The sequence below is a fragment of the Balaenoptera musculus genome, chromosome 18 (assembly GCF_009873245.2).
Source record: "Balaenoptera musculus isolate JJ_BM4_2016_0621 chromosome 18, mBalMus1.pri.v3, whole genome shotgun sequence".
Lineage (NCBI taxonomy): Eukaryota > Metazoa > Chordata > Mammalia > Artiodactyla > Balaenopteridae > Balaenoptera > Balaenoptera musculus.
In genome coordinates, this window is record NC_045802.1 from 20,726,782 (window position 1) to 20,752,331 (window position 25,550).

General features: G+C 38.8%; 1 protein-coding gene across 8 annotated transcripts in view; it reads right to left on the reverse strand.

Annotated features, from left to right (window-relative positions):
- Positions 1-25,550, reverse strand: part of LRCH1 (leucine rich repeats and calponin homology domain containing 1) — a 191,002-nt gene that overhangs the window by 32,565 nt on the left and 132,887 nt on the right. For 4 of the 8 annotated variants that reach the window (XM_036831083.1, XM_036831080.1, XM_036831086.1 and 1 more), the window contains exons 8-16: positions 24,053-24,155; positions 21,470-21,597; positions 17,133-17,200; positions 15,322-15,408; positions 10,967-11,056; positions 10,830-10,866; positions 6,850-6,903; positions 6,044-6,116; positions 3,049-3,153 (exon numbers count right to left, since the gene is read on the reverse strand). In XM_036831083.1, the coding sequence (XP_036686978.1) occupies positions 3,049-3,153; positions 6,044-6,116; positions 6,850-6,903; positions 10,830-10,866; positions 10,967-11,056; positions 15,322-15,408; positions 17,133-17,200; positions 21,470-21,597; positions 24,053-24,155 (745 nt within the window). The remainder of the gene's footprint in view (positions 1-3,048; positions 3,154-6,043; positions 6,117-6,849; positions 6,904-10,829; positions 10,867-10,966; positions 11,057-15,321; positions 15,409-17,132; positions 17,201-21,469; positions 21,598-24,052; positions 24,156-25,550) is intronic. The other 4 variants (XM_036831085.1, XM_036831081.1, XM_036831079.1 and 1 more) reach the window with 3 other exon arrangements.

Below are 25,550 nucleotides of genomic sequence, written 5' to 3' on the forward strand. Positions count from 1 at the left end.
ATAATACCTAGAAGTGCAAGATTATGGTAAAACAATTCCAGAAAATGTCTGTCAACGGGCCCAAGATAGATATGTCCATTCATTCACTTTCCAGTGAGAGTTTAAAGATCAATTTTAAGTATAAATTAGCACCCACCAATTCACTGCAAATGAAAAAGGGAAAATAATTCAAAGGAAGACAGGAACGATTTTAATTTCAAAATGAAGGGGGAAAGGAAAGAAAGATGCAGAGTAGTAAGAGGGCACAAGAAAAGGAGCAGAAGAGAAGTTTTCAAGTTAAGAACAACTTGAAGTGAAGCTGCCCCATCCAGTTCCAGGGGTGGAAAGACATACAGACACACATCCACATCCTTGCCCATCCATTTCAGGAGGCAGAACTTTGGGGACTGTGGGAATCCAAACTCCCAAGGAACTTCTAGCCAGTTTGCCTTTTTTTTATTTCTTTGAAGAATGAGTTTTAGGGAAAATAGGGAATTTGAAATGAGATATATTTGAAACAAAATATTAGAAACCTATGTTTATTATTGTAAATGTATTTCTTTAAATAAAATTTAAATTTTACTTAAATATTGAAATTTAAAAGAAGGGTAATAAAAAAAAAAAAAGAAGGGTAATTTTAACATAAAGCAAGACAGTGAACAAGGTATAAAAAATGCCAACTTTACCAAAAATAATTAATAAAAATATAAATGAAAGGCAAGCTACATTATGCTGGGTTGAGTTGGTAATATGATGCCATTTATTTACACAGGGTGAGATAGCTGCAGATATTGGATAATGGAGAAAATATGAGGAAACAGAACTGCTGGGGTAATCAGCTTTGAAATGCCATGAGAGGCCACTGAATAGGATCTACTATTTCAGAGGAACCAGTAAGAACAACATAAAAGTAGGCTGTATTCCTCTTCCAACCTTAGCGCATATACTTGGGGACACATATAGTGCTTCTTCATTAATTTAAAAAATGTATTGGAAAATGTATTCAAATCAGAAGGCAATATTTAGCACAAAGAGAATGAAGATTCTCTTTGAAAGGTCAGATCTGGGAACCTACACAAATATTTGCAAAGATTTCTGTTGCCAGAAAATTAATAGATAATTAATAGAAAATCATCTCTTGCCCAGGGCATATTGTAGACAAATTACAAATAGGGGAAAATAACAACTATCCAATATCTGACATGATTAACCCAGGTAGATGAATACTGAAAACAATCCTTTTATTATTTGTGTGTGTGTGTGTGGTACAGCATAATAGCTACACATGAATCCCTGGAATTTTCACTCAAACAAAAACTACCAGAGAAGTACTGCCAGGTTATTTTATTTTCAGAAAGATTTTCACAATGATTATTTTTCTATGGAAATCTTAGGACTTTCAATAAAAAGAAGGCCGTCTGGCATAGTAGCTTGCACAAAGAACCCTCAATAAACAGCTATAGATGAAGGTAGATATGGTGGAGAGGAGATGATCAGAGAGTTAGGAGCCCTGGGTGTGACCCCACCCCTCCCGCTACCTAACAGCGTGACCCACATTTCTCGTTTTATTTGGTTCATCTATAAAGATAGAAATCTTACTGCTACTTAAGATGTCTAGATCTTACCCAGCTTAAAAAAAAAAGTCTTTGGTTTCAGATATCACTCCTAAGGAAATACCAAATCACACATAAATCTTTCATTCTAGGCTCATTTCCTTTAAACAACATCAGATCTATAAATAGCCATGCTTTCTGAAAAACAAAAATGCCTCTCTCCCCTTTTTATTTTTAAGTAAAGGAACAGGTTTATCAAGAAAGTTTCCATTTAGCCTTCCTCAACTTCCAGAATTTAAAATGGGATGATATAAGAAGGGACTTTGGTCTCCCTGTTGTTGTTGTTTAATCACACTTGTTTTCAGTTAAAAATTTTAGAAATCTATGAAATAATGAAATTCCTTTTGTAACTAACCTGCCAAGATATACATTATCCTTCTACATAAGGAAGTCTGGAAAAGCAATTTTTGGTTGAATTTTGACCAGAAATCACAGCAAATGTTTTAAATATATGGTTTCTATTTATTACATATAACATATTGATACTTAGATTAAAAAAAAATAAGTATTATCAGAAAATACATCTTCTTATTGTGCTTGCATTGTGGTTTTACCCCACATATCACTTCTCTTCCCTATAAATCATACTCTCTATTTCATTTCATGTTACTTTTATCTTTTGGTATCTTGGAGTAATATGTTTAAAATCTGAAGTAACAGACCAGTATGGAGATTCAGATATCTGTGGTAAGTATATCTAAATAACTATATTTATTTTATTTTCATCTTTTAGGCTACTTCAGATATTTAGTGGCATGAAATCAAACGATATCCACATTCATCCTAGCTAGGTGTCCTCAATTTTTTATTTGCACATTTGGTTCTCAAGCCAAGTTACCATTCTTGAATATCATGTAGATGAAATTACACTCAAAAGGGCTGCAGGTATCAAAAGTCAAAATGTGCAAATAATTTGCAAAAAAAAAAAAAAAAAAAGCAAGTAAGCAAGTGATTTCTCTTCATTTTTAGGAATTTCTCACTTCTAACTATTTTCAGTGCAGTCCTCTTGGATCAGCCACAGTATGCCTTGATTACTTTAAAAATTTCATATGGCAAGCATAGATGATAAAAGATGAAACTCTGAAAGCATTTAGTTCAGAAGCAGGAGCGGCAGAGATTATCCAAATGTACAAACTCCCATTTTTTATAAACAAGCAAACACACAAAAAAAAAAAAAAACAAAAAAAAACCCCCGAAGCAGAAAGGATAGAGAAGAAATTATTGTACAGTCCTTCCAAAATTCGGAATATTCAAGATAATTAAATGTAGTTTGACAAACTGCCAGAGAACAATGCACATGCACTTTTGTGGACTTTCCAGGTTTACTATTATCTCTTATATCAGGCATGCAGGAGAATATACACTCTATCTTCAGCTGCACAGAAATGAATGTTCAGTATATTCATTCATTGGCTTATTAATGAGCACATCGAAGAATAGGTACAAAGCCACCTACCATTGTCACTGTCTCCTTCAGATGGAACACTGTAGCTAGAGTTGTCCCATGTTTGTGCCTGTGTAAGTTTGTTGAAGGAGATAGGAGGAAGAGTGAGGGCTGGGTCTGCAGGAGAGCGAGAGAGCCAGTCCGCGTACGGTTGCACAAGGACCAGGAAAAACCAAAGGGGCAGCAGCATTTCACAAATGGCATAAGGATTGTATGGAAATGAAGCGAATTTCATATTATGGAATTTAATTTCAAATGTACAATACAGGAGAATGAAAGATGGCGCATGGAATAAAAAGAATGATAAAAAACTGAGTGTTAGTACTTATCAATCATATACTTGGCATGCAGTTAATACCGTTAATCGTTAACAGTTCGCAAGCCCACAGACTTAGAGTACTAATGAATCATGTCAGCGGAAAGAAGGAGAACCCATAGATTATGCAGATAAAAAGCACAAGACCTTCCAGATACCTTTTCCAAAGACCTAAATAACTAACAATCTTAGCAAATATGATTCACACAAAAAATTTGTTTACATAGAAAAAGCTTAATATGTATAAATATGTCTATTATTTAGAAATAAATCTATTATAGAATCAGTGTTTACCACTGGTGGATTTTTTTTCCCAAGGTAATGTAAAATTTCTCTTTAAAGACATCTGTAAGTCTGCTGGCATGCTTTATTGATAACTGAATCTAGCCAACTCTGCTCAACCCTTGACACACAGGTATACCATTCAATACTGTCTTAGATATTGATCAGTATAGAACCTATTTCGGACACTAGTAGAGTCTCTTTAACAACAAACCTAATTAACCAATAGATGTCAATCAATTCAAAGCACTTCTAAATTGGTCATTTATGAAATAACATCTCTTTTTTTTTTGTACTAACTATCCATATAGTAATTTTTGATGTTTAGGAAATATCTATACAATTTTGATTCAATCATAAGGCAGGGCCAGTAAAATACAGGGACATGATTCTAGTAATGCATGTTTGGATATATACAGTTGTCTTTCTTGGGAGGAAAACACAGAAAAAAAAATTTCTTTTGAAGAAAACTATTAGCCTACTTTAAGAATCTAAGTTTCTATTCCCACTTGCTAATTTGAGCAATCTGTTTTTATTTTTAACAAAGAAATCACATGAATTCATATACTTAACTTTAAAATAAAAATTAAATCACTTTCTAAAGTTCCAAAGCTACTCAATCAAAAATAATTTCTCTCTTTTTTAGTCATGTGATCTTCAATTAAGATTAGTATGTATATTATTTTCCAGAAAATGTGAAAAATACATACTGTAATATTTTAAAGTCACTAAATAAAAATTTTAAATTCCCAATACATGATGCTAGTTTCATAACGTTCCAACATGCCACTTGATGTTCCTGAAGAAAAATCAGCATTACTTACGACAACCAAACTCCACAAAGCTTTCAACAACTGGCACAATTTCCACACTGGTTAGTCAGCATTATAGAAAGGTTGGAAGCTAGGAAAGGAAATTATCTTTGTTTCCTGCTATTCAAAATAAATACTTCATTTATTTTTCACCACCACAAAGAGTCTGAAATGGTTCAACAGTGCGGGTATGAGGTTGATAAGTTGAGCTTGGACCCCATAAAAAGAATTGAAAAAGCCACGGAGACAATTTTGCAACGAAATTGCAAAGATGCACATTCGAAAGAATATTGATCTCTGGAGATTCATTCAACTTTTGATTCGCTCAATTATAAGATATTTTTAAATTGTGTAAAAGTGCCTGTAAGGGATAGGAGAAAGTCTGTAGCCCAATATGAAGTCCTCGGTGTATAGAGAACATTCCTGGCAGATCATCACTCAAGGCATGGAAGCCTCCTTTCCTCCCAGCATGATCTGAGACCTTGGAAATGGAAGCCCAACCCATATCTGGCTGCATATGCTCAGCTCCATGAATGGTGAGGCCAGCCACCTGAGTCCTATTTCATGCACAATTTGGTTCTCCAGAAAACACCTCTTAACCCTTGCCACACCCAAGCATCTTCTCAAATGGCTTTGTCTTACAGCCCATTCAAAATGTCAGGAAGCCATTACACCTGGCCACATGTTACCCATCAATCAACTTTCTCCAAAAGCGAAAATACATTCCTTTATAAAAGAACCATCTTCGTTTTTTTTTCTGTGGGTACCCTTTTTCAAAATATACACATGTATAACTTCAACTGTTGCCAAATGCTTTATCAAAAAACCCAAGAACATCTGAGTTCTTTACTACCTTTCGCTTAAAGCGTCTGAGTCCTTTCTCAGCACTTACTGAAAAGCATTAGCAGTGAGTGTATGCAAAACACTTAAGAATCAAAAATATTAAAACAAAGAAGCACCAAAAAGAGGGTAGATAGAGCTAGAACTTTAAGTATGTGGAGAAATCAGAAGAACCAAATTTTTCTATACATAGTCCTTCGTTTTAAAATCAGTAGTTGTTTTGCACATTGCTATCATTTACATTTGTGAATATACTAAGTTAAAATAAAGTAGGTAATATAAGCAGAAATGCTCTTAAAAATGTCTCCTGACCACTCATGTGAGTCTTGGAATGACCACCCTGTCACATGAGTAAATACACAGACCTTACCAAGGCCCAGAGAGCAAATGAGGGGTGTCTCAGAAAAGAGTCACCAGCCTTAATTCAGCAAGGTACCAGGAACCACCGGGGCAAAGGGGTGGCTATTTTATCAACAGAATATTTCTTTCCCACTTACATGTCCCAACATCTTTTTCTCTTTGCTCTGATTCAAAAGAAGGTAAGATAATCTACTACTGATAACATGGCGTTAATAGGTGATCCACGACCACAAGGCTTGAAAATATGGCCTCCCCACGCTGTAGTGGGGTTCTGATGCCACGACTCAAACTCATCGGAGTTGACAAGGCTGCTCGCACTGTAATGTATGCATTTAAAAGGCTAAAGAGAAACTCCTGAGCTGTTCACACGTGCAAGAACACTAAGGTTTCAATTTACCTGATCGAGGCTTCAGGCCAAACAGAGCTGTGCTGGCGTTGGTAGGAGAGATGGCAGGGGAGTTCTCTCTCATCTGTGGTGTTAGAAGGAAAGGACATTTTTTAAAGAACTGGAGCAGAACTAGGCATGCTTCTCTATGATCAAGGATTATAATAAAACCACGACCTCCGTGCATTTGCTGCTGTGAGGAAGTCCTGACTAAAAAATGATAATTGACGCATCTTCACATTGCTAATGCTTTAAGAGGTGGAATCGACAGAATGTTGTTTTGGGGGAGATCCGTCCAATCGTTTATGGGCTCATTATAATACCAGTTCATAGTTGTGTGATACTGGCAATCCCTTTCTGCTCCCGAATACATGCGTGCATTCACGCGCAGGCACGCACACACACAAGCACGCGCTCACATGCGCCTCACAGAGGGCACATCTGATAAAGAATTTCTAACACGATGAGATGAGAAAACAGGTAACACTGAACAGATGTCTCAGCTATGTGGAAACCACACACTGAATCATTTATGGATAACGAGACATTCTAAATGTTGCCTACATGAGCTATTTTCACTTCGTTTTCTATAAAAATGTTCCCACATTTGGTCTTCAAAATATGTCTTCTAAAATGAGTCTTTAATTATGGATAGGGCCGGATCAGGCTATGAGAGCTAATAAGAGATTCCCTCAGAGATTCTGCAATACAATTAACTCATGAATCATCATGGTCTCAGATTATAGATTTCTGTACAAGATATTCCAATTCAGGCTTCACAAAATACCTCAGCTTTCAGTAATCTTCAGGAAACTTACCTCATTGGGAGAATACTCGCTCCCATTACTCTGTAATGTTAGATCATTTTGAACCTTAAGGAAGAAAAAAAATGCATGGTACGTTCCATCAGACTATAAAATTAGTGAGGCAAGAACTGAGTTTTTCTAACTTCCATCATATCCCTGGCACATAGGGTCACAATGAATAATATGCTGAATTAATTAATTAGTAGTTAAGTAGGCCATACTTACATTTTCTAAAAACATGCAACTATATTCACAGAAAAATACAACTAAAATATCACACAAACTAAGAAAAGGGATTTCCCAGAGCAAAGAGCTCAGCCCAAAGTACCTGTGAACATCAGCTTTCCTTGCTAGGTTACCAAGCAACCTGCAGGCTCCCACCTGCTGGGAGCATAAGGGTTTTTATAAATGGTCCAAGGCAGTAGTTCCCAAATACACAGAATCTCATTGGGAGCTTTTTAATAAATATACATACCCAGACCTAGGAAAATCCTGCGCTGTCAATTCAACATCAGTTTGCTTTGTCAACCAATGGGGAAACTCGATAGTTTATTTTACCCAGATCTGCCTTCTTTATAAGGTAATCAAGAACCCCACTGAGGGAATTCCCTGGCGGTCCAGTGGTTAGGACTCCACGATTTCACTGTTGAAGGCCCGGGTTTGATCCCTGGTCATGGAGCTAAGGTCTCATAAGCCGGGCGGCACAGCCTCCCCCCCCCAAAAAAAGCACTGATCCACCCTAATAAAAAATTTGGTGATAGCTAATATAAACATCTTCATATATATCACCAAACTAGTATAAATTTAAGATGTCTGTTCCTATTCCTATTGTTGAGGAGTGCTATTAAAAAATATTCCCAACTGTGACAAATCCAAGGGAGTAACATATTTTTAGAATAAACAGTCATTAATTTCCCTACTCAATTGAATGTCTGAACTGCTAACAAGTAACTTGCAGGTTTGATTCTCTCTGTAGGAAGCTCATTCCTCTAATTTTCCCTGTTGTCCCCCCGGCATCCTTCCCTATTGGATATTATTTACGTATGAGAGTATAATTTGCAATTCTTCCTGAGTGGTTGCCAGCGCTGCCCAAACTTGATGTGGACAGTCATCTAAAGAGTGTTAAAAGTCAGATAATGTGATGTGCTGACAATTACAAACCATTTCATAATCTTGGCCTCACCTATCTAACTGGGCACCAGCCTATCCCCCTCAGTGTTTCTTTCCGGTTCATGCTCTGTGCTGATTCGACCATGGCCAAGCTGCCTTGCTCGGCACAGCCTCCTGGGACCAATCCAAACCCTAGCTGCCCCCCAAATCTAGGTTTATTTCTCTTTCCTTAACCTCTTATCCTTTCCCCAGTCTCCCAGAGCACCTAAAACACTCAGGATTATGGACTATCTCATATTCTTCTCTAAGTTTTCTCAATATCTAAGGTTTCTTTCTTCCACAATTTTTAAAATGCCTTGAAAGTGAGGGCAACTTCATCTTCTTCCTATCCCAGTCTTCGACACCCCAAACAAGGCTGAATCCAGCACAAGGACTCAACAAATAGTGGCTAACTGATTCAAGACTATGCTATAGATACTGCTTTCTTCCTGAATGAGATGGAAGAGAGAATATAAAAATAACCAAACCATAAAGGAGGGTCCCACTTAAGTTCCACATAATCATCAGCACTGGCCTTGCTAATCTAACACTTTCTTTGCCTCCTCCTTCTGACTTTTTTTCCACCAGAGCCAGCAATTCCCCTCCCTTTTCAAAATCATGTAGACATATGTCATGGACAGAGAATTGCCCAAAGAAGGAAGACAATGTGTAAGAATTCCTTACACTGAACGTGACTCCTCATTCAACCAAAAAGGGAAAAAAAAAATATTAACATTGTAAATCAGACATGGAATGGAGATCTTTTTTCCTAGAGGCTTGGTGTCTGCCTGATACTCCTGAAATCATGCACACAGGAGGGCATCTATTTTACTGGAATCAAAAGTGGGTCTGCAGCAGGATGCTAACATGGTCTCAAAGTACCTCTTCGCTGACTGACTGTTCATTGCAAGGGGAAAATAGAATACTTAGACGGTGGAGAAATCAGGTTCTACCTCGATTGGGTAATCAAATTAACGTCACCAATGAAGCACAGATGTACACAATGTGCCTCCAAATGTGGTACCCTGAGAAGGACACCACATCACCTGTGCAGTATCCCAAACAAGAATGCAGGGACTCAATCTAATCATGAAGAAATATGAGGGATTTTTGTCCCACAAAATAAGGGGCAGTTCATTTTACAAAAAGAGGAGCAGTATATTCTTCAAAATTTTACGGTCATAAAAAAATCAAAGAAAGGTTATAGAAATGTTCCAGAATAAAGCAAACTATAGTTACCTGACAATTATTGCCTCTAGACTGGATCCTACACTGAAGGGGAAAAAGTGCTATGAAAGACATCATTAGATCAACCTAAATGTTTGGAATATGGATAGCAGATTAGATGAAAATATTTTATCAATGTAAATTTAGGAAGTTGATAACTGAAATGGGGTTATATAGGATAAAAGCCCTATTCTTAGGAAAGGTACACTGAAATGTTTAGAGAAAAGGACTATGATGTATAAAACTTTTCCTCCAATTTTCAGAAAAAGAACTATGTGTGTGGAGGAAGAGAGAGATACTACAAATGTGTGAAAATGTTAATCACAGGTAAATCCGGGTGCTAGGTTATAATTTTTTTATAATCTTTTGTAGAATCTTGTAATTTTTTAAACCTTTTATAAATTTTAAATTATTTCCAAATAAAAAGCTAAAACTAAAAGTGAGTCTGTACAGAATCAAAAGCAGCATGTCTCTAAAGAAGAGCCTGAGGAAATGCGCCCAGGGCAGCCTTCACATAAGCGGCTTCCTGATGTCTCACTACTGGGTCATTCAGTGATGCCTCCACCTGGGGAAGAGGGAGTGCAATGATTCTAAGGACCACACTGATGACAATCACAGGGGAGAGTAACAGTAACAGCTACGTTAGGTGCCCTGGGTTCCAAGATGGATCCCAATTTATAGAAAATAAAGGTGAAGTTAGAGAGGTAGCCCACAGGAGCTCATAGTTATAGCAAGTCTTTGAGATAGGGCCGAAACTTAACATAATTCCAAGTCACTACACCCAACGATGAAACCACACTCTCGGGGAACATGGGTTTTTCGATTACAGTTCTTTTCCTCATTTAACAGAGACTTAGCTAGTTAAGAGTGTGAAACTGCTTTACTATGGTACGTGTCCAGACACCACAGGGGACATAAATTGGTTGTACTGAAATTAGCCATCCTAAGCCTATTCAGTAAGAAGGGATAAAACAGGTCGTATGTAAACAATGTTTTACTCCCATGTCGCTGACTCAAGCCTATCTCTCTATGCCTGCTTCTTCAGGACTTTCCAGGCTCATCTCTAGTTAATTATGTCAAATCTGCCTTCTTTACAGACACCCAAATTTCACCCTCTGTAGCTACCTGACCTACCTTTACTCTGTCCCCAAACCCCTCCGCCACCAGTTTCTCTTTGCTAGAGTCACTTATTCCTCCTAGGCATATCCCAAATCACTCATTCTTGTCTCTCAAGTCTTTCCTAGTTTATGTTTATCTGTGGCTGTAAGACTTGCATCAGATGGTCCTACCTCCAGTTTTTGGCAGAGGAGGTTTCCGTGTGGGTCTTAGTTGCCAGGGCCTGACTTAAGACCGACCGTCTGACATAAAAAATTTAGAGAACTTAATGGAAACAGCCAACTCTCATCTTTAATGGGAGGTGAGTATATAATAGATAAGAAGGAAAACTAAAGAAGCCAGAACTATAAAAAAATTGACAACTAGACCCTGAACAAATTTGAATATTGATCTCACTAATGAATGTTCCACCCCACAATAAATCTTGATAAAATATGGTGGCCACTCTTCTGTGGCAGAGTATTGCACCAGAGCTCTGGTGAATCCAAGAGAAGCCTTACCTCACGTTCTGGAGACGTCTCCAACTGTATTTGACCACTGTAGGAATTAGAGAAAAAAATGACACAAAGTGGAATTTAAAGCAAAAATATTTCAATGTAAAAAGGTAAAATATATTGTTAAAAAAGGGTCAACATACTTTAGTGCAGAGTCTTGTAATTCTAAGTCTTCTGCTGAGTCCACAGGGTAAAAGTTTACAACACTTCGCTCTGTAATATCTGTGCTTAATCTAAAGAGTAAGGGAAAAAAAGTGTTACCAAATTAATTAAACTTCTAATAAATTCTACTGCTTTTAGTCATATATTTAAAAGTTATGTCTATTGTTAAGATTTAATAATGAAAGGTTTATGGTAGAAATTTCAAACTACATGGTATTTTCCCACCATGTGCCAAATACAATATAATGTAGTTTTAATATAATTTTCTATCTGCTTTGGTATCAAAATCCAACTTATTTGAAATATACTAGTAATTTCTGATAAGGTCGTAATATTCATAGGTAGCACACACTAAATTTTATTCTAGAAATTTCTTAGTTTACAGAAGCAAGTAAAGTTCTTCTATACTATACTATACATGTACTATATTATGGTATATGTACCAAGGGCATTTGTTTTAACAGGAAGATCTCTTTGATAGACCCTGATACTCTCGATTTAAAAAATAAGAATTCATAAGCAATTTGATATGCATTTTTTACTTCTGAAATTGTCTTACAGTTTCTGAATTTCTGTGATTTTAAGAGCTGAACTTTTTTTTTAAGATCTATAAAATAAGGAATTTCTGTAAGTCATATACAAGTTATAAAGCTATTTTAAAAAGTAGGGATAAGTTCATATTATACATGCCCATTGAAAATGGTATCAAACCAACAGTCAGAAATCCTTAAGAGAAGAAACCAACACAAAAGCAAAACAGGATAGCAATATTCGACTCAATTTTTTGATGTTAAGGTTGTGTGAAAGATAAAGCTCTAAAATTTAATCCTGTAATCAGCGGCTTGACTAAAACAAGGAGATCTGGATCTAGGAAATACGAGATAAAGGAAAACCTTAATGTGTACATAAACTTTTTATTACTATTATTCAAAAGCAGCTAGAAATAAGTGACCTCTTGAAGTGCCCTCTCTTTATTAGGACAAAAACAGGACTCTTTCTTTATCCCTATTACACTGGCACAAAGACACGTTATTATCAAGTTAGGATTGTCGTATTATAATATCTATTTCAGGATGTACAACAAAGATCTGCAGCAGCCAAATTAGTGGATTATTTTAGGGAGGAAATCAAATCCCTATAAAGTTTTACAACGTAAATAATTTTAAAATAGCAATCCATAAAGACGCAAATCAACTATCCCTTGGAAGGTTACTCAAGGCGGTTTTCTTCCACGCCCACCATGCTGACTTGCTTGACATCCTTGGCGACTCTTTGCCTCAGACCTTTCCAAGCTGGAGAGGCATCTCCAGATCCTCAGTTCATCCCACTTCTCAGGACAGATGATGCAACTGAGGTCCGGAGCGGGGAGCCACACCTTCCGGGTCACCCTGATCTTACACTTGGTCCCAGTCCCACATTCCTCGCCTGCTGCTATTTCCATCAAACAAGGCTGTTCTTTTCCACTTTGGGGCTCACATAGAAATCTCGAATTCGTAAGGAAAGTTTATTGGAAAAGTAATACAAAAATGTAGAAATATTAAAACAATATAAAGTTTGAGCCCAAGTGGGGCCTTCTCTCTGTCACATCATGTCTTCCAGGCTCTGTCCTGGACTCACATTCCCTTCCCATTGATATGCTTGCCCTTGGGAACCTCATCCCCTTATACTACTTCTGTTATGGCAGCACCTTATGAAAGTAACTTTTAAACCTAAGTCTCGAAGCCCCAGACCTAAACATCTAGCCGCTGAATGGACGTTGTCACATTGCCACCTTGGATTCCGCTCAGCAGGTGCTAAACTGACCCCAACATCCTCCTCCTAAAAACCTGCTGTTCCTCCTGGTTCCCCATCTCAGATGGAGATATGAGGGGTCAGGTCTAAAACACCTGGGACCGTTCCCTCCATCCTCACCATCCACTTCAAACAATCACCAGAGAACTACCACAGTACCTACCACTGTGTATCTACAATATTTAAAACTATAAAGAAAAGTAGTAATTTAGAAATACCCACAGAAAAAAAATCCATCTTAATATATTTCTTTCTAGTTTTAATTTTTCCTAAGCTTCTTATACAATTGGGACCTAATTCTATTTATATCGTTGGGATCAAACTTTATGCATTTTTTATTCTATTTATATCATTGGGATCAAACTTTATGCATTTTTTTATACTTTTTAAAGTTAACATTATATAATGAGCTATCTAAAATATAGTGGAAAGTTTAAAAAACATTTTATGGGTCACATATTCCATCTTATTAATGACCAAAATTTAAGTATCTCCAAATTGTTAGATCATTTCCTTTTTTTGCAAATATTTGCTATTAAAAACACCCCTCCCCTCATAATTGCTGTTCATATCTCTTTGTCCCTTAGGATATTTTTTAGAATTAATTCAAAAGTTTTATATCTATTTTTAGACTATGGCTACAAACTACAAGGATGCCTTCTGGAGTGGTTCTGCCTGTTTACCTTTCCACCAGCAGTTCATTTATTATTTCAAATCTTCACAACACTAAAAGATAAGTACTTATAGCCCATCTTATAGATGAGAAAACTGGGGTACAGAGAAGTTATATAACTTACCCAGATGAACTGGTATTAGAGCTGGGTTTGCAACCAGTATCTGGTTGATTAAGGTATGTTCTTCTCCAGCCATGCTATTTCCCCATTCCTTATAATTTCTGTCTCTCTCTCTTAGGATGTGAAACTCAGCTCTTTAAGGAACACACCTTGGTTAGGTGCTTACTAATAAGCCAGGCCCTGAGCCAAACATTAGGGAGAATTAACAACATGAATAATCATATTTTTAAACCATCATTACCTCCCCCTACATATAAAATAAAGTCTCAGCTCCTCCACACAGCATTCGAAGTCACGCCTGCATCCCTCCAAAAGGTCTCTCTGGTGAGTCTCAGTCCTGGCTGCACATCAGAAGCACCGGCAGAACTTTTAAAGAATAAAAACGGCCAGACCCCCAGCGCCACAGGTAGTGTCGGGCAGAGTGTCTGTGTTCTGAAACTTCTGCAAATGATACTGAAGCACAGCCAGCATGGAGATCACCTTTGCTGCCTGAGATTTTCCAAGCTTGCTCCATTCTTTTTGACCTCTGTACCTTTGCATAAGCTTTTAATTCAATCCAGAATTTGCCTTCTCCTTGAAAATGCCAGCTATTAAAGGCCCAGGTAAAATACTCCAACCTTCAGGAAGGTCGGCCAAGCCATCTTCCCTTCTCCATCTGGGGTCAGGCATTCACTCTAGTTATCACTCTTCCCCTTCACTTCAAGCACTTAAATCAATTACACTTATAAATCACTACTCAAAGCAAAGTCTATTACTATAGTTTAAGTTCCTAGAAGGAAGAGATGTGTCTTGTTCATCTTTATATCCCCCAAGGTGCACACTGTAGATCTTTCCATGCTCTAAGCACTCAACTAATGTCTGCAGAATTGAAATGCTTTTCAAATCAATTGCTAAAGATTTCCAGCCATACTCAACCCGAGCTAAAACTATTCTTTTAGAGCCAGACAACAGTGATGGTGTACTCTCACTGGCACTCTGGGACTCACTCATCACCCTGTTCATAAATTCCCAGAATGTGGTGTGATTTCCACACTCGCCATATTATCAATACAAGACCACATTATCTTCACATTTAAATTCCCAGGATCCCTGAACAGTTAACCAGGGATAAGCTTCGGATCTATTTCTCTATCAATACGGTAGTTATTACTTGATACCAGGTATACTGCTTTACTGAAAAATATTTTGTCTGTGGGAATTCCGTTATCCTCAGCTAAGAAACCAAAAAATATACCTACATATAAAGTGCTTATTATTGATAATGACTAATTCAATTAAAAACTTATCTTGTCACCCAAATCTTTAGAAAATGTATGATTTAGTTAACATATATTTGGCACCATCAGAAATAAATATGGTAGTACTTGATAAACCAAGTCTTTCCTTTTTGGACACTCTCTTATATTTCTCTATTCCAGGGGTTTAAACTTCAAGCTATATAAAATACGCACTTTTACCGTATTTCTGTTGTCTAAGAATTATACAAAAATTGCCCTATGAATTCCACGAAGGGTGAATGAATTTCATGAAGGGATGGAAAGCAGGGAATTGATCTCAGTCCCTCCAGAAGTTTGACTCTTTTACTTATGGATCTCGGGAAAACAGGCAGTTAAAATGACTTTTCTTTGTTAGTGATTAGTGGTTAAGCCCATACCGTGTGTATAAATACCTTAAAAACTGAGATAATGCACTCAATAAATTAGTGTACATTACTGACACCTGAAACCTGGGCCAAGGAAAGACACACCTACCTGTTGGGATCTTGCAGCAAATCCACTGCTTCTCTCAGCTGTTCAATCATTGCTATATTCATGTCCTGGTCTTTGGATGAACTTATTCTGCAACATGAAACCAAGCTTCAGACTGAAAATGATCACTAGAACAGGAATAGCACCTAGGTTCTTAAGAACAAACATAAAAATCCATCTGACACTGTAAAAATGATTTTTGACAGACTCAACATTTTAGTGAAGATGTGTCAGTACCCTGTGGGGTGGGCTGCCAGAGTGTAGCAGAAAGAGTTGCCGGGTGCGGGGAGCCAGCTAGGCTGTAAAGCAGCTCACACAAAGTCTCAATGCCCGTGGGCACCGCTCATCTGTAAAATCAGGGCAATGGACCGGCTGGGTGGTTCTCACACTGTACTTTCCTGAGCCTTACGGGGATCCACAGGGATGCTCAGCTACGGCGGGTCTGCACTACTTCCAATTCCAGTTCAACCAGCCTGGCTCAGTTTTATTGCTTTCATACAATATGGGACTTCAGTGTGGGATCCTGGTTCCCAGTCCAGGCTCTTTCAGCAGCAAAATCACCTATGGTGCTTAAAAAAATATGCCAGGTCTGATACTCCTAAGTAGATCTGTCTGGGGCTTGGACATTTTCTTAAGCTCTACAGATGATACTGATTTACAGGCAGGGGTGGGAACAACAGATATAAGCTTGAGAATGGGGTTTCCAAAGCTTTACACAGTTTAAAAACTCTTTCCCTATAAAATCCTTTTCCCTATAATTCTATGAGCAAGCTAGTCCTCCTCGGGATCACAGAAATATATCCAACAAATAGCTGGTTATACTGGACAGTGGTTTGAAAGGAACTCTGCAATATTTTTAAAGGGCACGAGAGATTTGATCACGGTTACTGCTTTCCACTACAGAATACAAGCCAATGTCTTTCTGTAAGTGGAGAAACTTTTTAACAATGGAGTAAATTCTCACTAAGGGGAAAACCCTCATGAGGTTTGATGGACGGTCCAGGCCTACATGCCAGATCATGGAAAACAAAATCCTGGGAACCAAAAACCTCTCTGCCATATGGTCCAAACTCAATCCCCCTGAGTGGTAAACCAGGAAAGTGGTTTCGTGTCTGTTAGATGGATCACTCATACCCTCCTGTGTAAATCTTTATATGCAACAGAGTAGAAGCAATGTCCATCTGGTACGAGATCCCAGCCCTCTGTAACCCTGGGCCAAGATAATCAATCTCCCTGTGCTTCAGTTTTGTCATCGGTGAAGTGAGGGATAACAATAGGACTTACAGGATTGTTGTAAAGAGGAAATGAGTTACTACCTGTGAAGTATTTAGGACAGTGCCTGGCACGTGGTATTTAATAATTGTTAGCTATTACAACTATTAGACTTAAGACCAAGACATTGAGGTCTATGGTTTTCTCAGATCTTGAACTTGAAGACTCTGGGGGAAGAAGTGGGAACAGGACCACGTTATCACTTTAGGTCCAGTTGTCGGTTTGTTCAGAGAAAGGAAAGTAAGCTAGAATCTCTAGTCTAGAAATTCTATCTGATTTCCTGAATCACATTCTACCCACAGCCTCAAATCAGACAAAACTCAAGGCCAAGGAACAGGTATGACCTGGCACAGTATGGCCCCAATACTATGACAGTAAGCATGAGACAGAGGAAAACTTGCAACTTCTGATCAATATCGTTGAGTAAGGTATCAGCTTGCTCAAAGAAAAGTGGACCAAAGTTCTATCAGGACAAGGCTGCCATTCTGCTTGAAACGTGAACTTCACAGGATGGTGACTCATCACCAGCCTTCGGTACTCACATCCCCTCAGACGGCCAGTGTGCGTCCTCTTCTATCCGTAACAGTTCTTCACAGGCCTCAGTCCTTTCCTGCGGACGGAACACATGGGTCTTCTGAGAGCCACTGGCTGTAACAGTCAACAGCCTAAACCTGCCCTCATCCATATTCACAACAGCCAAAAGGTGGAAACAACCCAAGTGTCCATGAATGGATGAATGGAGAAAATGTGGTCTTTCCATACAATGGAATATCATTCGGCCTTAAAAAGGACGGAAATTCTAACACATGTTACAACATAGATGAACCCTGAGGACATTATGCTAAATGAAATAAGTGAGTCACAAGAAGAAAAATACTGTATGATTCCACTTACATGAGGTTCCTAGAATAGTCAAATTCATAAAGACAGAAAGAAGAATGGTAGTTGCCAGAGGAGAGGGGGGAGGGGATTGGGAAGCTATGGTTTAATGGGGAAAGAGTGTCAGTTTTACAAGATGAAAGAGTTTTGGAGATGGATAGTGGTGATGGTTACACAACAATGTGAATGTACTTACCATTGAACTGTATACTTAAAAAATGGCTAAGATGGTAAGTTTTATGTTGTATGTATTTTGCCACAATTAAAAATAAAATACAATTTTTAAAAAGAAGAAAAGAAAACCTGGCCGAGGACTACAACACCTGTTAACTTAGAAAAGAGTCAGAAATGCAAAGCTTAACTCCATTCATTATTGCCCTCTTAGCACCTCCTGATGTTGACAGGTTCCTCAGTCGGGCTTGTCAGTCACATGAGAATGTGCATTCTGATGTTGGTGAGAGGAGCAGTGTGTGTGTGTGTGTGTGTGTGTGTGTGCACGCGCACCCGTGCACACGCACAGTTAACAAAAAAGTCTCTTAACGACAGAAAAATGCCTCAAATTGCATCTAATAGCTTTCACATGTACAACGTGCAGATTTCACTGAAATGCACCCCCCTCTTAATATCCCAAAGAAGCACTGTGGTGGGAGTATTTAGAAAGGCATGTCCCACTGTTGGAACTTCCATGCGAGTCTTTCCATTTTGATCTCTGACACAGAGAAGTGCTGCTTTAACTCAGCTGACAGCTAAAACGGAAGCCATCCCTGAATGGGCAAACATTCCCCTAGCAAGGAAGGAACAACAGACAAAAGGACTGTTTTCTGTGTCAAAGTTCTGACACTTCATTAACTAACTCAGGCCCAGCCAATTCTCCAGATGTGTCACAGAAAATAAGTCTTTTTCTGAGGCGGTATCTAGCTGCATGATGTCAACTTCTGGCTTGAAAAACACTCAGACTTTTTCTATATAGATTATACTTTTAGTGCATAATAAAATCAATATATAAATTACTGTGCCTCTACCCAAATGCTAGTGAAATTCATGGGTGAAAATATACTACAAGAAACAACCAAGAAAACATGTTCTTATCTCTTCCTTTTGGGTTTCAACTATAGGAGCCATGGGTATTTCCTTCTAATTTTCAGTTTCATAATAAAAAGTAGCCAATAGTAGAAAATGTACTTTTTTTCAGTATGCAAAACAGAGGTATACCGGGTTTCTTTTGCTAGGTTAGATGGTGACACAGTTGATACACATTATTCATGGATTCCGTATTTATGAATTTGCCTCCTTACTAAAATCTATTTGTCACCCCAAAACCAATACTCGTGGTGCTTTTGCAGACACACGCAGAGCCTGGGGAAAAACTGGAGTTCCCAACCCCAAAATGCAATTTCCAGTTGAGGCTGAACAAGGTAGCGAGCGACCTGCTTTCTTGTTTCAGCTCTCAGACTGTAAAAAAGTGTCCTTTTCAGAGCCTATTTAGTATCCCATTTTCACACTTCTGTGCCTTTGGTTGGTGATTTTGCTGTTTAAAATGCCCTCTAGCATAGTACTGAAGTGCTGTCTTATCCTAAGCACAAGAAGGCTATGATATGTACTGTACCTTACAGAGAAAACACCTGCGTTAGGTAAGCTTCCTTCCCACATGAGTTAACGGGGCTGCTGGCCGCAAGTTCAGTGTTAATGCACTAACAGTACATATTAAATAGGGTGTCTTCAGACAGAAATACACATAAAACCAGGTTATGTATTGACCAGTTGACAAAAATGTGTGACCAGAGGCTCGTAGGAACCTAACCCTGTATTTCCCGTGGGGGCAACAGTTCAGGACTGGATAATTCAGTGTTTGAGGAAACACTATCGAATAGAACTGCTGTGAATAAGGATCAACCGTAGTTACAAAAAGCACAAGATGCTTACTCAGCGGACAGAAAACAGGATTATATAAAACACAGAACTCTTGATCGTCGAGGACTGAGTAGTTCAGCACACTGGTTGGCAGTCAAACACATGCTCACAGACTTTAAAAGTGATGCAAGTCAAGGGTAAAATGGGCCTGAATTGCAGCGTACAACTTTTAATTGTAGATTTATGTTTTATTTTATGATTAGCGTTCTTCTCCACTCGCCAACGGAAGCCTCTTGTAGGAACTCAGGAAACATTTGCTGTCGATTTCTACACCCCATTTGCTCCCCTAGATTCGACCCACAGGACCCATGCTGTACAGCAGCCATTCCCATGGAGCCCTGTGCATCCTGAAATCTCTAAATCTAGAAGAATCTGCTTTTTTGAAACAACATGTTTTATTTTACTAATCACTTTAATTGCTTTCCTTCAAGGCTTCCATCTTTACTTTAGACCCTCAACTTAAGATAAACTCTTCATAAAAGAAAGACAAAAGCCCAACTTTCCATGTTTCGCTGACGGACTTGTCTCAGAGCTGATAGACAGGCATCAAACCTGGGAGAGCCTTGTGAGAACCACTGGCTGGAGAGTCACAGGATGAAGTTGTTTTTTTGTTTTTTGTTTTTTTTAATTAATTTATTTATTTATTTATTTTTGGCTGTGTTGGGTCCTCGTTTCTGTGCGAGGGCTTTCTCCAGTTGCGGCGAGCGGGGGCCACTCTTCATCGCGGTGCGCGGGCCTCTCACTGTCGCGGCCTCTCTTGTTGCGGAGCACAGGCTCCAGACGCGCAGGCTCAGTAGTTGTGGCTCACGGGCCTAGTTGCTCCGCGGCATGTGGGATCTTCCCAGACCAGGGCTCGAACCCGTGTCCCCTGCATTGGCAGGCAGACTCTCAACCACTGCGCCACCAGGGAAGCCCCACAGGATGAAGTTTTGACTTTAGGAAAATGTCTGGCAGCAGCAGGGGCGGGACGCTGGACGCTCAGCTGGGGTCGGAGGGACTCCTGCTGCCCTAAGAATAAGCAATGATAAGGCTCCACTGAAGTCATGTCAGTGGAGGCGGAGGACAGAAAGGAGGCAGTGGGTGTGAGATATTCTGAAACAAGAACTGATGGATTTATGATGGATTAAATATACAGAATAAAGAATTAGGTTTTCTACAAATGTATGTCATATGAGAGGTTCATTATCTTTGTCTTGAGTACACCAGAGTCTCCTACAGTGTACGATTCAGCTGTTTTCCTCCCAGTTCCCTTGAAGGTGATGCCCAGAGATGTTAGTTGAGACAGAGCCCAGCCATCCTAACACCATCCGCAGGAAATAAGAACCAGCACCTAGAGAGCCCGGGCCCGACTTCAACACAGTAACTCAGAGACCACTGTCTCTCACAAGCCACAAGGAACCTGAATTTTACCAAAAGGATTATCTTCGTGATCCTTGGGTGCCACGACCTGAACCAAAAGGACCGGCAGAAACATACCAAGGCACCTAATTGTGTCACAAAGTGGAACCTTAACTGCCAGGTTTATAAAGGGCTAGTTTTTCTCTCGTTTTTGCCGCTCCTATGACGAAGGTTTGCCTGACAATTTAGTGACTTCATCTAACATTTCAACACCTCAGCGCCACTATACCTGTTTATGAATGTGTCCTCAGAGTGACCCTTCTAAAAAGGGAAGACATTCATTTCCAGATTTTAAAAGTCTCCATTTTTCTTCTTTTACTATGAATATACTCCCAAGAAAAACCTACGTACCTAGAATATGTTGAAAAGCATGTGAAACTTTGTTTTAGCTTTTACTGGATGGTCATGGTAATTCTGATAACTTATACAATGCACTGACTACCAGAGAGCTGAGTAATTTCTGAATACAAAAGAAAATCATCCATATACACAGACAAATAGAGAGGTACGGATGAAAGGGACAAGCTCCTAATATCGGCAAATAAACACATTGGACTTTGAGAAGATGTTATAAAGGCCCAAGGAAGGTGGTAGCAAGCTGACATTTAAGGTGATGGATTGGTAACCTTGAACATAAATTCTACTTATTTACAGAAGTAAATAAGTTAAAAAATTATTATCCTCCACTTGCCTTAATATAGTGTATAAATTCCGAATGGAGAACGTCTGTTCCGTGGGAAAATTGGTCTCTTTCTTCTCCTGAGTTCTCATTGTCACTCACAAGGGAAGGCGCTGGTTGAAATTCCTGATGAAATTCCCCTATTAGGAAAACACAGAGAAAGATAGAAAGCATGATTTCATAAGCAGATGAGCAAAACATAGATGACTCTAAAATACATCACCTAGTTTTTCAGTCTTCTCCCTGACCTCTTCTGGAGGTATATGAATGACCCAAGTTTTCTCTTTCCGAAAGGATGTGAGGAAAAGGTGAAAAAAGGAGGAAGAAGAGGAAGAAAAGTAAAAGAAATGGAAAACCCCAAATCAAATGAACTTAAAAGTCAAGGCCCCTATATGGCTTAGTTCCTTATGAAAGAAGTGAAATTTCCTCTAATTTTTTTTAAGGAACAGAGAATAGAAAGTATAAAAGAGGGCTTTTTGTGCTCTCAGCAACGTGTGACAAGTAAGTATTTCAAACTCAAAATTCAGTAGTTACCGAACAACTACTAAATGGCAGGTATAATACTAAACATTTTGGGGATTTAAAAAATTAGTGAATGGGACTTCCCTGGTAGTGCAGTGGTTAAGAATCCGCCTTCCAGTGCAGGGGACACGGGTTCGAGCCCTGGTCCGGGAAGATCCCACATACCGCGGAGCAACTAAGCCCATGTGCCACAACTACTGAGCCTGCGCTCTAGAGCCCGTGAGCCACAACTACTGAGCCCGCGTGCCACAACTACTGAAGCCTGCGTGCCTAGAGCCGTGCTCCACAACAAGAGAAGCCACCGCAATGAGACGCCTGTGCACCGCAACAAAGAGTAGCCCCCGCTCGCCTCAACTAGAGAAAGCCCGCGTGCAGCAACGAAGACCCAATGCAGCCAAAAATAAATAAATAAATAAATTTATTAAAAAAAAAAAATTAGTGAACAACTGCAAGAAGGACTGTGGGAAAGGACTAAAATAAGGATCCCAAATCATAACAACAAAAGAAGTGACTATGATGAGGACCACATGGAGGGGAAAGCGCAGTCAGAGCTCATCCAACACGTCTGTGTTCTAGATGGTGCAGGAGAGGTGAAAGGAGGAAAAGCAGATCTCTTCTCTCTGATCTGGACACTGGGAAAGAAACAAGTAGGACCACACCACCTTCAAGGACTCCTAGCCAGCAAAAAACACCCACTTCTAGAACAGAGGGGAGGAAAACTGGTGAAAAATGATATAATTCTTTTATTTTAAAAAATTTGCCTAAAACACTACCTCTTACACTGCATATACTGTTACAAAGCTTATCTAAATTAATAAAGTGGCAGTCATATTTTTGCATAACGTATACAGTTATATTTGGGGACAATGTATGGTTCCAATCATCATCTCAGATAAACAAATGCTAACCTTAAAAACCTGAGCATAAGTGAAAGCAAACACTAGAGTGTGAGTTGGTTTAAACAGTTCTCCCGTCACTAGGGAGAGCAAGTCAAACTATTAGGGAGATAATCTGCATATTAATCTAGTTCTATACTATCCACACGTCATCAAGCAGCCTCTGCCACAAATGTAAACATTATATTTTATAATTTACTTAAAAGTCACTGAATAAACAGAAGCAGTCAAATTACTGTCATAATGTAATCAAAGGAGGGCTACTCACCAAGATATGAAGTGTATTACTAGGATTTTAAAGTAGGCAAGACGTAGAGTGTTTAGTGGTCATCTGGTGATTATCAAAGAATCACAGACTTTTAGAGCTACACAAAACATTACAAATCACCTCATCTAATCATCTCATTTACAGGTGACAGAATTAAGGTCAACTGACTTGTTCAAAGTCAAGTAGATTCCTGGGCACACATCCCAACTACATTTCCCACCCTTGCATGTAGTTAGATATGACCCCTGGGCCTGTGAAAGGCCCAGCCCACGCTTTCTGCGTGGCTGGTAAAGTTCTATTTCTCTAACTGGGAGCTGGACCCTTTGTTCCCATTCCTGGAGCGAACCTCCATGCTCTTTCCCCTTTAGCTTGAAACAGACGGACTTGGAAATATAATTTAATATAAAGTAAAGATGGTAGAGTCACCAGATAAAAGGAACTTGGGTTCTTGAAGCACTGAGTGGAGGAGAGTTGCCTGGGAATCACTAACTCCCCTTTGGACTGACTTTGGATTGTGTTAATAAGTCAATGAAATTTGGGGATTTTATGTGTTACAATAGCTAGAGTTGTCCTAAATAGTATATCTACATATCAATATTTTTTTCCAATAATGGATTTAAAGAATCTTAAATAAATCTTCAGAATGAGAATACCTCTACTATTACTAGCTACGTGACCACTGGCAAGTTACTTAAACTGAGACTCACCTATAGAATGGAGATGATTAGAGTACCCATCTCAGAGTTTTGAATTTTAAATGAGATGACCTTCACAGATTAGCACAGTGCCTGGGCCATATGAAATGCTCAATAAACATTAACTATTACTGTTGCCATGTTTCTGCATATTTTAAACATAGCATTTGAAACTTAAAAACAAGCTCTTTCTCCCCATCCTTCATTCTCAGACCTTTAACTGGACTAAGGCGATGGCAGGGGTCCTCCTTGACCTGTTCTTCTTCCATGATATTTGACATTGGCACATTGAGGCTAACGGTGTCTTCATCAGAAGGCTGAAAAGAAACAGGACACTGCCTCATTCAAGGGAGAAGTGTTATCAATACAGATTAAGAGAATGCTATGTGATTAAAAAAAAACATACTGTGATTCTCACAAACATAATATTGAGTAAAAGACACCAAAGGACAATGCCACTTATATAAGTTCAAAAATGGGCAAAACTAATCCATGGTGTTTGAAGTCAGGATAGCGGCTGCTCTTAGGTTAGGGGGGTGGGCGCATGATGGGGGCTTTCTGGGTGGCTGGTAAAGTTCTGTTTCTCTAACTGGGAGCTGGTTATGAGTGTGTTCACTTTGTCAAAATTCATCAAGCTAACACTCACGTACTTCTCTGTACATATGTTTTGAGCTGAAATTTTTTCAGGTACCTGATGATATTTTCGAACCTAAGACCTGAGAGAACAAAGAAATAACTGGAAATACACTACCATACCAGCCCTAAGTCTAATCGATCGCTTCAGTAGTAATGGTGCTCTGAGATCTGACACACAAATTTACCAAAACTATATTAAGGTTTCATGTGGCCAGTCACAGGAAGCAGGCAGTCAGCCTCTGGGACAACATCTCATTTATTTACAGTGCATCTTACACGCAACATCAAGCTTCAGTTTATTTCCCTGTCTAGGCTGAGGAAGCTGCTTTAAATATATAAGAAGCTACTTTAAATATATAATATATAGTACTTAAAAGGAACAGGGGTTCTGTGCAGTTTTCAGAATAATGCTTCGATTTAGTAATCAGAGTTAGTTCTCCCTGGGGGTCTTGTTTCCCACACTAACTAATGAAGTTTATTCAGATAATCTATGATTCTGTCACAAATGAAATATGAAGCCTCATTTATTTTCCTGTGTCTCCGTTTTAGCGTCGCTATTTCATGAAAAGCTTCTCGAATCACAGGGATCAGGAACCTCCATAGAGCACGTTTCTGTGGCTTGCTTCTAAACTCCTGAGGCTATAATTTTTCACAGTACAGTGTTCGTTTACATTTGGACACGTGCACAGATTGTTCAGAAACTGGCAGAAAACAAATGTACATTTCATTCATTACACAGCTATTCACTGAGCCTCACATTTTTTTGCTTGTTTATCTGAGTGACAAATGCTAAATCAATGAGAGTGACAAATGCTAAATCAACCAATGGCAACAGCCAAAGAAAGGAATGAGGTGTGATTTCTGAACCCCACAATGAGATGTAAGTAGGAAGCAAGACTGACTGACCACAGATAATAAAATATTTGCCAAATAAAGTGAAAATAGAAAGCTACATAGAATAATCCAGAACTCTTATCCTTGTAAAAAAAAAAACATTTCTAGGAGGTGTTCTCAGGTAAGGAGGCCACAATGCAAGACAAAAAAAAAAAAGCCAAAGGGAAAATGTATACACTTCA